Source organism: Hyalella azteca, unplaced genomic scaffold, assembly GCF_000764305.2.
Source record: "Hyalella azteca isolate HAZT.00-mixed unplaced genomic scaffold, Hazt_2.0.2 contig13457, whole genome shotgun sequence".
NCBI classification, from domain to species: domain Eukaryota; kingdom Metazoa; phylum Arthropoda; class Malacostraca; order Amphipoda; family Hyalellidae; genus Hyalella; species Hyalella azteca.
Genome location: NW_025943380.1, coordinates 1,465,908 through 1,479,367, shown reverse-complemented (window position 1 = coordinate 1,479,367; position 13,460 = coordinate 1,465,908). Strand labels below are relative to the sequence as shown.

Below are 13,460 nucleotides of genomic sequence, written 5' to 3'. Positions count from 1 at the left end.
TTTTAATGGAGGATCTAAAATTATACAAATACTTCTCCTGCTTCAACACTCATTATGCAAGTCAATTAACAATTCATGGTTTAATACCAAGGATCTACAGGAGATAATTGTACATAGATTGATCTCTTAGCATATCTAAAGCACTTTTAGAATCACAATTTATTTTAATTGTTACTCTTGTGACAAGATTTGAACCTTCATGAGAACTTGGAATAAAATTGATGTATAAATATAATCTAAAAAAATTCTATTGCTAATGAATAAAATTGTAAATAAATTGTTAAAAAATTACATCTAAAATATCTACAGAGCAATTATTATATCAAAATAGCACAACAACCGTACATAATAAAATTATTGCAGAAAAGATTTTAATGTCCATGGCTATAAGACCCATGAGAGCAGAAAAAATTAGAAAGACAAAAATTTGCAATATGTTCTAATTGCACATTATTACCAATTATTTGTGGCTTCTAAGCCTAAATAAACTAAAAGCTTTGCTATAAACTTACTTTTATAATATTAGATGCTGGTGAGCGTTAGGGCTGGGCTTACGCCTGCGAAGTGGGTAAGGTGATGCGACAGTCCGGTGCGGGGCCGTTCCCATTTACGGCAGTCTGGTGCGGTCTGCGGTCCTTGTGGCTTACGGCATTTGTAAGAAGTGATGGTATGGGCTTAAATCATTGGTGTAGGAGCTATTGGGCGTAATCCGTTTGTAGTATCAGTTTGTGGGATGAGGCATTGCTTGTTTGAGTTGTTTCAAGTTCAAGCTGGTGTGGCAAGATGAGGCAAGTAAGAACAGCTGCATAGGTATTAGACTGACTTTTTCTATTGCATGTAGAGGGTTGGCATTGGCTTTTGGGCTGATTTAAGAGTCAAATTTTTGGGCTACGGCAGCGCTCCCGTTCGCCGCGATTTGCGGCTCCCTGAACTGTGAACTGTGTGAAAGAGGTGTGAACTATGAAGGCCCCGACCCCCCGTAGAAACTAGAACCTAGAACGGGCTGCAAGATTTCACATAACATATTGATCTCGGCACTGAAGTGTAGGCCTGATGTGGCCTGTCGCCGATTCTTTTCCTTTTCATGCCTTGTTCACAGAAGATCTAATATCGTTTCATTTGACCGGATCTTTTCATGACTGACGATAGTTTCAACTTTCAAGTAGCTACTAGACTTCCACCGGCTTCGATAATCGATATGGTGCTAGGCATTTCAAATCTGAACATATATTTTTCCATAGCTTTATCTAGCCTAGTCTGTTCTTGAACGCGTTCATACTTGGAGCACCAACGTCAACGATGTCATTGGGGAATGAGGAGGCTGTTCCACATGTCGGTGATTCAAAGCGAGAAGAAATTTTGTCGTGTGGAGAAGTTGCAGCACAGTTTTTTTAGTTGAGACTATCGAGAAAGACGACAATTTAGCATTATTTATTTATTTAGCAACAAGGTTCTAGTGAAATATTTCAGTTTTTTAATCCTTGCAGGCTGCCAAAAACTTCAGGCAAGAACATTTTTGGGTACCTAAATAGTTTTGGCAGGCCACAGGAGACAGGAGTGTAAGTGCTAGTGGTAACATTAACAGTAACTTCCAAGTTCTAGGTAATTAAACCATATAAATTCAAACATAGCGGTAAACCAGAATTTTTTTAGTATCAGTTCATTTTTAATTTCCTCGTATCATCAATATTTTAATGAATTTCTTATGGGCCTATGGGCTATGGCTGATAATGCTGGTATCATAATCCAAGAAAGTTATTACTTACTAACTAGGGTAAACGCGGTATATTCCGACATCGTAGGTAATTCCGTCACTTCTCTAGTTTTTCCTTTATATTAAGCTTTGTTTTAGTTCCATGCGTTCATTGATGGTTGAAATGGTGACGTCATACTCTTAATGTGTCGGAATATACCGCGTTTACCCTACCTACCTGTAGAGGCTGTAGTCCACTTATTATTATGGTTTTAGGACTTGAAAATTAACTTAAAAAAGGGCAATAAAAAAAGTTTTTTTCCATTATGTTAATGATTAGGGTTTAGAGACTAGCTATTTAGGGTCACACTTAGAAGCTGAAGGCAGCAAGGGTGCTGAAGACAAATTTTGATTTTCTTGTGCCCAGGCTGGAATTCTAAGAATGGAAGTTCACTTAGAAAAAAGCTTTCCACCCAAGGTAAAAAGCTTTCCTTGGATACAGTGCTCTGCCAGCCTGCCAGGAGACTGACTATAAATGAAAAGGAGGATCTCAAAATGTTTCAATTGTATACCTAGTACATTAGATTTGTAATAGAATTATTTGGATATCTCTTGTTTGATAGATATTTTTTATTTGTCTTGTATTTAATGGATTTTTAAAAAAATTCCAGGCCTTTTGTTTGTAATGATCAAGTTTCAGTTAAGTAAACCAGTACTGTAGTACATATACCATACTTGGGGGCAGGGCTTATGGGCACAACCAATCACAGCTTGAAAGCATCCCCATCAACCAATCACAGCTTGAAAGCATCCCCATCAACCAATCACAGCTTGAAAGCATCCCCATCAACCAATCACAGCTTGAAAGCATTTCCATCAACCAATCACAGCTGGAATTCTGGAAAGGGATAGGATATGTAAATAATGGACTGAAAGTGTAAAGTTCCTGGCCTTTCCATTTTACAGGTCCTGCTTTCCAATATGCTATGTGTACTGGTTAATTTATTATCCCTCTAGAATTCCACACTGCTTGCGCCTGTTCTTGTGCCGTGTTCTGCGCCTGTTCTGCAGCCTTTCAGACAGGATTACATTGTATTTTCCTCATCAATGCTGTGTGTTTTGCCTTCTTGTCAAGTTGTCATCAGGTTGATTGAGCTTACATCTTTTAGCTGGTCCAAATCCAGTAGATTGCATTGATACTGCTCGTTTTTTTGCTGGCCCACTGTGCAGAGAGTGGATGAATATTGCAAGATCTTTGGCGACACTTCAGTAGCAAAATTTACGCCTTCAGAAGATCTTGCCGACACATTTAGATTGAAATTCTTGCATTTAATATATTTGTCAGTCTTTGGCCAACTATTTAAAAATAAACTAAAGTTTCCGATATGTTGGATGGATAAGGATGCAGTGAAGCTTGTCTGGAAATCAGTTGCAATGAGTTCCTGCCAAAAAAATGTACTCAGTGTAAATGGCTTTTCATTAAAAATTACCCGGCTACGCATCTTAAAATTACCCGGTGATGCTTAGGGCTTAAAAACCCATATATTGGCAATGCTGCATCTACCCTCTGCGCCCTGGTTGCTGGCTTACCAAATTGGTTCGATTTTCTTTCATACTCTGTCAAAGTCCTCGGAGTAGAGGGAACAAGGCTGTTGTTCTTGTTCAGAGTCAGACTCAGTCAATTTGTCCAATGTGCTCAGCTTGATTGATGATCTTGTCACTCCTTTTGGTGGTTCCTTAGCAGGAGTCAGGAGATTTTTTTATGCTTCTTGCCATTCTTACTCTTATCACTACATCCAAAGGCATGAAGGAAGCTCCAAATTGACACCCAGTTTTTCTTCTTACTTTGTTGCAGGTGTGCATACACTTGTGATGCTGGTATCTTATGTATGGCTGAACTTTTTCTTGATGCTGGTATCTTATGTATGGCTGAACTTTGTCTTTGTCACTTGTTGTGGAGATTGTTTCATTAATGAACTTGATGTCCAGCATGTTCCCAGGGTGGTCAAAATTGAATTTCGTTATGTGTATTATTCATTTGTTATGTCAATTATTTATGATGGCCGAGACCAAGACCTGTGTAATGTTACATGTTTTTGAAAAGGCCAATCTTCAACCTATGTAAAACTACAATCTAAATAATGACACGTTTTAAAGTATCTTTAAAATCTACAAAAACGTGAAGTCATGGACAGACATGTCAAGCACAATAGCACCTTTATTTCCATGAATGAGAAAATGCGCTAAAAATGGTGCAGAAAGCCAGAAGAGAAATGTGAATTTAATATTTTTTTGTTTTTATAGCTTTTGCTTAATTTTAATTAGGAAAAATTGACGAAAAGGATTCATGTTTGCTTATCATTTTCAAAATTGCCAAAAAATAATTTTTTTCACCTACAATATTTCATATATTCTGCCCTATATTCACAATTAGGACAATAACTTTTGGAACGTTCAGTTGCATTTTTCAAAAGTTACAAGCTAAAACTATCATTTTACAGTCAAATTTTTAAAACTGGAAGCAAAAATGTAACTTTTTTTTTGTAGAATAAATTAGGCAAGAGTCATAAAAATGGGTGAAATTGACTGCAAAAAAGCTGGTTTGTCCCATTCAATATTTGGCTTCTCCTAATTTTATAGAATAGAGCAACACTAAATGCATACTGCAGGCAGTTAAATACCGTACACTAATAGCACCATCAGTGCTGGAATTGGACTAAAATATATAAAATTGTAAGCTTAAAACTTTATTTGCACAAGAAGATTCTATTACAAAACAGACCTCTTGACCATGAATTTCAATACAACGCCTGAACAAATGCCTTTTTCCTCCTGTTTTCTAGCCTTGATTACACTCCAGTCTCCACCCTGTTGTATTACATGCCACACTGCAGCCACAGCACTGTCAGCATCAATACATATAGGTATTTTTCTTATGTTATATCTTCCTGGAATCTTCTCCTTATTGTCACATAGAAAATTTCATGCTAGATTCATTCTTGCCAATTTTAACAGCCATAATGAATGAAGTTCGGCTATAAAGCAGTAGTCCTATCACTCATAAGCATGAATTGGTCACTGAATCTGAACTAGAAAGCCTTTCTAAATTCAATACCTACATACTGGTCAATTAGTATTGATTTCTGAACAAGAGGAGGTATCTGTTGAACTCAAGTGTATCATGCCAGACAAAATCTCTGAATTTATTTTAAATTCTTGTCAGTTGTATATATACCTACCTATTAAAAGTAGGCCATATATCCAATCTTAAATTAATAATGCCAACACTCTGTAACGTACATACTTTTTACTCATTTGCTATTATTTATCACCATTTGTCTGCCTTATGCCCTAACAAAATTACGATTGAATTGTAATGGAAATTCATTTTTCTAATTTTAAATTCAACATATTCTTTACTTTTCTAATTTTAAATGCTCTCAATTTTAAGCAAGAGCTTTAACAGTATGATCACAATTGCAATAAATCATTCCCAAGCTAGTCTTACATACTTGTGTTTAATTTATTTTTTTTTCTTTGCAGTTCACCACATTCTTGTAGCTAGCATTAAGTTGAGCTAGGACTGTTACAAGTGTACACATGAAATGGGAGAAAGGTAAGATATATATTTCATGATGTTATCTTATTCATGTATATACATGTGCTCATGGTATTATTTTCCATGAAGTTTAAAATTTTTGTAATGAGCACTTTCTATTCTGCGTTTTGTTTACTTATTAGTTGTGCTTTCATATAATTTATAATAGTGACTGTGTGATATTGTGACTATAATGACACTATTATAAATTATAAATGTAGCAAAATAAATATAGTGACTATTGTGAAATTACTTTTTTATCAATGATTGTGTGAAATTTTTCTGTTTTATCCTAATTCTAACATTTTTATTTGTTTAGTCGACATGTATCATCCATGAAGGTGGTCCTGCCTGGGGATTTGATCATGGAACTTCCTGTGAAGCCGGTCGATACAAGTGAAAACGTCTTCCTTGGTCCTGGACTACGATGGAAAGATGGAGTTGTTAGAGCCACACGTCCTGGAATTCTGAAGAAAGATAGTAGGAATTTATACTTTATTGAAAGCCATCAGAAAAGGTACATTCCTCAGAAAAGAGAGTTTGTTGTTGGAACTGTGATAAAAAATAAAGGTAACTCTTATCTAGTGGATATTGGTAGTCATGAACCAGCAACCATTTCATTTTTGGCTTTTGAAAATGCATCCAAAAAAACACGGAAAGATCTCAGGCTGGGTGACCTTATCTACGGTCAATTATTGGTAGCAAATAAAGACATGGAACCTGAACTTGTATGCATAGATTTTTACAACAGAGCTGTTGGGATGGGCACCCTGCCTGACGGTGGCCTGCTGTTCAAAGTCCCTTTACACGTGGCGAGAAGCTTAGTAAATCCTTCCAATCCATTCTTGTTAGAGCTTGGAGCTCGCTTATCTTTTAGCATTGTTGTTGGTTTCAATGGACGAGTGTGGGTGAAAGCCAAGAACATGGCAGACATGACCAGCGTGATGCACGCAGTGTCGTTGCTCGAGTGTATGAGTACAGAAGAAGCTCTCATTAAAATGCATTCTGTTATTGATTCAGTGCTTTCCCAGTGCGCTGTGGACTAATAGCTGTAGTGTTTACCCAGTATCGATTTTGTATTAATAAATGAATTTATTCATTTTGCATACTTTGTCTATTTTTCCCTTCATGGATCTCCTTTATACATTCTTCTTACCAGTATTTCTTGGTGTCAATGAGATTTATTGATTTACAATTAATAATAATGACTTGAACGGGAAATGTGTTTCAGAGTTAGTATGAAAATTAATAACTACCTGTCGGAAAATTCATTGAATTCAAAATATGTTCCAGAAATTGTTTCATCTTTTTTATTAGGCTTATTACACTCAACAATTCTTCAGCGGTTAGCTCCTTTTGTCCTTTGATGTATAATGAGCTGCAGTCAGGCCTCTGCACTGGAAAATCTACCGTCAATGCGGATTCTCACCTCATCACTTGAGTTTTTTTCTATTGATCTATTTTTATTAACAAAACAATCGCTTGTTTCAAGCGCCATCTAAACAGCTTCGTAGTCATGTGGTTACCAAACCGTACAAATCGTAGTTTTGACCCGGTTTTTTGATTCGGTTTTTAATGACAAGCTGCGAGGTACGAGTGGCGACGTATGCGTCATTGACAGTAGCTGTCTAATGTATTATGGATCCTAACATGATAAAGTTGAATGCTATTTGTTTTATTCTTGTCAAGCTTTCATATGTTCTTTGTAAACTAAACATGATCAGTAAAATGTGCTATTAAGACTAAGAACGTGGGCTCCATCTTGTAACAGAAAACGTAGTGCTGTTCAACATATTTTAATGAATATAACTATGCCTATGACAAAAATCTTATACAAATTAAATGTAAACCCATCCTTTGAACCAAATTTATCATTCTTTGAGTACAAAAATAAACTGTTACACTCTGACTTCAATTTGGTTTGAATCCGATGTCAAAAACTAATAATATTCATAAATATTTTTGAAAATTGAACATAAAATAATGAAAAGCAATACTACAAAAAATGTGACTTTCTTCATGATATAAAAGCTTTTGATCACAATCACTAATGACAATTTTGACGCAAATTTAGCCAAATGTTTTGATACTAGATTATGATCAATTCATTTGTTCCCCAAAAATAAATGCATATATATTAAAAACTATAATCTCATTTCAAAATTCGTGACCGTCAATCGAGATGGCGAACCACCAAGCAGACTAATTGAATGTTTAACCACAACATCATATGGTTACGGGAGCCGATCCAAGCCTAGAATAATTTAATCTTTGTATTGTCGTCGCATAGGACCCATAAGTTTTTTTACCAGTTTTTTTAAAGTTTTTTTTTGTTTTACCATCAAGCGCTGTTTACTGCTAAGTATCCAGACTGGTAAAACATTTTTCCTCGAAAATGAAAATCTCACGATGCTATACATTATCCGAGTGTTTTCAGGTATAGTTAATAATATGTCATGCATCATAAGTGAAAATCTCATTATAAATGCCACAGTAACATCTCCTTTGAAAATTACTTTATGAATCACACCCTAAAAATGATGAATCACTTGATAAATCACACCAGTTCACTTACTGAATTGCATTTTTGTGAGAAAATGAAAATATGAACTAATCTGCAGAAGAAAACAAGGCTATTTAAGAGCAAATACGCGCATAATGCGCAGCGTTTTTAAGGATATAATGATGTTTTAATATGATTGTGCCATTTTTCAGTAGTAAATAAAAACCGCGGTCAAAAATGTCAGTGATGATTAATGTCACAATAAGAGGTTACTTGGAGTGAAGGCTGAGGAATTGAAAGATCTAATACCGCGCATGTCGAGAAAAGCGATCTAAACGTGTGAAATTTCAGTCTGCAAGCAGCGAAGAAAATTCAAGCAATGTTTCATACAGGGAAGACAGTTGAAAATAATTCTGACATGACAAAAGTTTACAAGTCTATAGAAGACTGTTACAATTACAATAAAGAGCTTGCATACTGACGAACAATGAAGACTTCAACAATCGCTCTAATGTTGATCTAAATGTCTATGATAGTTAAAACAATTAGTTCTACTGTTGAGTGAAACGACCATGAAAACGCCAACAGGAACATGAGAGGTTAAATGTTGAAGACCAGTAAAAAAAATGAATATCAGATTTAAAGGCGGTTGTCGGATTAAAAAGCAGTTAAATTAGCAGGCGGTGAGTAGACAACACTTCTGGTGAGCCACCACATGAACAGCGGCTGCAGTAGCGTCAGGAAGACGACCAGGTAGAAGCGTCTCTTGCTGCCTTCACCGTAACTGCTGTACTTGTCATCAGCTCCAGGCTGGCTCTGGATCTGGCTACGCAGCGTGCGGAACTGTAAGGAAATTTTATGTTATTATCTGTTCATACAACAATATTTAGTATACAGCAAGTCCAAAGAATTTTTGTAATCTAGATTTGTTAATAACATGTACTAATTAACTCACATTTTTTCAATAAAAAACTGAATGTGACTGATACGTACATCATCAATATTACATTCATTCAACGATCAATGGATGTGCGATAATGAAGCATTAATATTTTCTGGAATAAATTATATTCCATGAATTTTTTTTTATTCCATGAAATTGAAGTTAACCAAATGCTCTCCAAACGAAACTAAGTTATATTTTGAATTTATTATTACGGTACGAGATTGTTATTTTAATGTAATTATTATCACGCCACAATTTACTTCACGTTCATGTTTCACTGCTAACAAGAGACGAATTATCGCACCACCCGATGTGAAAATACCAGCAAATTTCTGCTAAGGACATGAAATTGAACCGACCTATTTTTCAATAGAAATGTTGTCTAATAGAAACATATATGTCCTAATTCTAAACTGAATGACATGAATTGTGCTAAAAGGAAGATAAAAAAGTTCGAATTTCAGCGTTACTTCATAACTGAGTAGCATCCTGAATAGAAAAAATAGAAAAGTATGAAATACTTTTAATACTTGTCATCCTAAATAGAAAAAATAGAAAAGTATGAAATACTTGTTATAAATCTGCTGATTATAAAGAAATAAATCATCTTAAAAAAAAGAAAATTATGAAATAAACGTTACAAATTTACTGCATATAAAGAAATTGGTCATCCGAAAGAAAAGATTAGTATAAATTCCCGGTTGCAAATCAGAGTCAAGAACGACCAATAAGACTCAGGAACTGACCATGAAGAGCGCGAGGGCGGCACTGCAGTAGAACTGAGCCACGTAGTACCCAGAGCCTGGCAGCAGCATGCCGGCGGCCAGCATCACAATCATTCTGGACATGAGTTTTGCATCAGTACTCATCATTCGGAATAATTTGTTATCATTATTTCAGAACCAGGGAGCAATGCACTAAATGAGTAGGAATTGTCGAGCTGTTATCTAAATTAAAGGTCACTACAAATTCACATCATAGTTACATAGCTACAAGTAAGGTTTGATTTTAGCATCAAATTCAACGAAGTAAGGATATTCATGATCAATTAGCAGCTATAATGAACCCTTCAAAGAAAATTTATAAATTTGAAATCAAATCCTAACTTGGAAAATTTAAAAAAAAAAAGTTTTTGGTCAGTTCGAGTTTCACTTTTATTTACTGGCACTAAACATCTACCTACTTAAATTGAGTCCAAATTGAGAAAAAATCATCACTAGTGACACAATATTACCAGAAATTTTTTAAGTTTAGAAATTTTATTTCAGAAGGAAATAAGGAAATTAAGCCGTATTTACCCCGGGAATTTGTATCCTGCAAGCGCGAGCACGTGAAAGGCGTGTAGGGGGCGGCGCACCACAGCCCCCGAGTTGAGGTGTAGGGCGGCCATCACACAGCAGACCTCCAGCACAAGCCACACAACTGCGCTAGACGCTTGCATACCCAGGGCATCAGGGCTGAACCTGTGAATATAAAGATCCGTTTATTTATTTAGTTAAATGTGGAAAAGCACTTGACACCAATAGTAACTACCTTTCAGGTACATTCTTTTTTATCAATAAAATACAGTATCCATAATCCACACTTTACGTACCTACTTTATACTTTTTGACATAGATGAAAATGTACCTATTGCAAATAAGTACGACATTAATGTTATTGTATATTTGTAGATAGGAGTCAGTAAAGATTTTTTGGGCTATTTTGCTCATTGCTTGAAAAATTCAAGCCGTCTTATGACCTGATGACTTATGAAGATAGATTGGGTGATGAAGAGAGAGCAACAAAAATGCATCGTTTCTAACAATCTCGTTTGCATCAATTCCATAGCATGTTGTTCACAATTCTCTAAGATTTTGAAGATTTACACTGTAGTACATTTACAAACAATCCTCTGACCACAAAATCGCCTGCAAACAATCCTCTGACAGTCAACTCGCCTATAAACAATCCTTTGACCGTCAACTCGCCTGCAAACAATCCTTTGACCATCAACTCGCCTGCCAACAATCCTATGACCGTCAACTCGCCTGCCAACAATCCTCTGACCGTCAACTCGCCTGCTAACAATCCTCTGACCATCAACTCGCCTGCTAAAAATCCTTTGACTGCATACTTGCCTGCAAATAATCCTCTGACCACCAACTCGCCTTAACAATCCCTTGATTTGCCAGCAAATAATCCTCTGACCATTAACTTGCCTGTTCATAAGACCTAATGAGAGTCCGGCGACAAGGATGTACGTGACAAAGGCCATGGTGGGGATGTAGAGGTCCGGGGCGTTGACGTCATGCCTAGGCTGCACCTGAACCCCCTCACTCTGCTCAAACTGTACTGACCAGTCCTGGAAAATTTCTACCAATTATATTCTAACTCCAGCAGATGAGAGGAAAAATTTAGATGCAGCAAGTGCCGCAAAAAAAGGAGTATTACAGAAAAAATAATCACTTTGGCATGCATATATTTGTTATATTTTCAAGCAAGCGTTTCATATAAGCTCACTAGTTTTTTTATTTACATTTCCAGCTCAACTTAAGCAACTAAAACATTTCAAGGAATATTCATGTATCAGACTCAAACTAATTCAATGACCATCAGACATGGAGCTCAATTCACAGCCATTGGGGAACTGATGAAGAACTCAACATGTCAGGAGTAATGTGCAATTCATCATTTACACTGAGCATAAATATTAGCTGTTGTCAAATTATTTATGATCTTCATGAAAAATTTAGAAAGATAAAAATGTTCACATAATTTTTTTTTTTTGTCAAATGTTGCAGTTTACAATGAAAGTACAAAAATTAATCATTTCAATGCTTAGAAGTTTTCCAAAAAATAAATGCTGCCTGAATCTATTGATAAACAAACAAAAGGCAACATGTAAAATGATCTGAGATTAGGTGACTATTAAAGTAACGAGAGTAAGGTGAAATTCTGAGATTTGAATTTAGAGTATCAAAAAATAAAAAAAAAATAAAAAAAATGGTAGGAGCCATAAACTACTTACTGAATGAGCAAAAGGGAAGAAGATAAGCTGAATTTTTTTCATTACATATCGTGTGTCAACTGCAAAGTAGTATTTCACTTTAGACACACTCATGTACTTTTCCAAGTTTTGATCAATGAACTGTTGTCCTTGGCCAACAAGGTTTTGCCCATACTGCATGGCAGCATTAGCTATAAAAGGGTCTTTAATAAACTGTGCTGCTGGAAATGCAGCACTGCCAAGAGCAGAATTTTGTGGTGGCTGAAAAGAAGATTGTGGAGGCTGGAAAGGTGCTTGAGAGTAGCTTTGTTGAGGATGTGATTGTTGCGGATTGTTGTAGTTGTAGCTATTGCTGTAACCATTGCCACCACCATAGCCTGAAAAATAAATATTAATCAATTCCTGACATGATTCTGTTGAAAAAGATTACTATGGAAGCTCTTGAAGCAGATTTTTAATGGAGGATCTAAAATTATACAAATACTTCTCCTGCTTCAACACTCATTATGCAAGTCAATTAACAATTCATGGTTTAATACCAAGGATCCACAGGAGACAATTATACACAGATTTATCTCTTAAAATGTCTAACTCACTTTTAGAATCACAATTTAATTTTTGTTACTTTTGTGACAAGAATTGAAAAATTAGAATGACAAATAATTTGCAATCCATTCTAATTGTGCATTATTACCAATTATTTCTGGCTTTTAAACCTAAATAAACTAAAAGCTTTGCTATAAACTTACTTTTATAATATGATATAAAAACTACTTTATAACGAACTTACCCTGATGTTGATATTGATAACCCCCAGCACTTGTGTCATCAAAGAGCTGAGGCTGACGATGATGAGGATCTTGATCATCATAATTATATGGATACATATTTGATTTTAAACTTTTAAGGATTTGTTATATATTAGACTAATGTAATACCTAGAAAGAAATTTTGAGAAAAATGAGCTGTGTAGATGGAGCAGCAGTCTGGTATTGGGTGCATGAGTGTTAAGTATTAACAGTCAATGGTACAACACGTGTAAAATTCTAATTAAAATGCAGATAAGAAAGCACAATATTATGAGGTACTAGCCCTCACAAGACAAGAATGAAAGCCAAGGGGCAAGAGTGCAAGCCATACCAATATGGCAATGCTACAAGAAAATGTTCATGTAAAATAATTTGCTACGCTTCAGACACATTTTACATCAGGTCTCCAATTATACCCAGAAATTCACAAGAAATAAAAAATTCCTTGACTTTGGATGCAATCTAGAATGTGTTTATCTTGAAGAAGCGATGTGGATTTATTTATTGCAGTCTGACATTCTTCAAATATTAAATTGTCAAGAAAAATGTTGTGGGTTCATTGACAGTTAAATATACTTGGGCAGTAGCTTGGTCCTGAACTCCAGAAGTTCAAAATTTCTTGGAACAACACATTCAAAAGCCACCATGTTTCTGATGGATCCAAAATGCATGACTTGGGACCCTCAAGCTATCATTCTCGCCAAAATGATGTGATATTGTAATGGATGCCAGAAGCAAAGCAAGAAGGGGAGCTTTTGTCTTGTTCATGGGTCAACAATCGGCTTCTGCCTGATTTACCAGAATGGCTGTACAAGAACAAATACCTCTAGTCTAGTGCTACCTATACCTGCATCAGCATGGTGGCTAACAATAAACTTTTTCATTGACCTTCCCTGAGTAGCATGCTGGCAAATGAGAGGTT

General features: G+C 35.7%; 2 protein-coding genes across 4 annotated transcripts; one reads left to right on the top strand and one right to left on the bottom strand.

Moving 5' to 3' along the window:
- The first annotated feature begins 4,480 nt into the window (after window positions 1–4,480).
- LOC108672509 (exosome complex component RRP40-like) lies at window positions 4,481–7,200 on the top strand. Of its 2 annotated transcripts, XM_018160189.2 has the most exons (3): window positions 4,481–4,617; window positions 5,237–5,309; window positions 5,611–7,200. In XM_018160189.2, exons 2-3 carry the CDS (start codon window positions 5,299–5,301, stop codon window positions 6,335–6,337), a joined length of 738 nt encoding a protein of 245 aa, XP_018015678.1. In that variant the 5' UTR covers window positions 4,481–4,617; window positions 5,237–5,298; the 3' UTR covers window positions 6,338–7,200. The 2 variants fall into 2 exon arrangements, with proteins under 2 accessions (XP_018015678.1, XP_047739628.1); XM_047883672.1 differs by lacking the exon at window positions 4,481–4,617 and having other exon boundaries at window positions 5,126–5,309.
- LOC108672508 (protein YIF1B-B-like) lies at window positions 7,072–12,686 on the bottom strand. Of its 2 annotated transcripts, none has more exons than XM_018160188.2 (6): window positions 12,520–12,686; window positions 11,751–12,106; window positions 10,942–11,084; window positions 10,039–10,203; window positions 9,487–9,580; window positions 7,072–8,637 (listed from the first exon to the last, which is right to left on the bottom strand). In XM_018160188.2, exons 1-6 carry the CDS (start codon window positions 12,614–12,616, stop codon window positions 8,452–8,454), a joined length of 1,041 nt encoding a protein of 346 aa, XP_018015677.1. In that variant the 5' UTR covers window positions 12,617–12,686; the 3' UTR covers window positions 7,072–8,451. The 2 variants fall into 2 exon arrangements, with proteins under 2 accessions (XP_018015677.1, XP_047739627.1); XM_047883671.1 differs by having other exon boundaries at window positions 10,942–11,060.
- Between the last annotated feature and the right edge of the window lie 774 nt (window positions 12,687–13,460).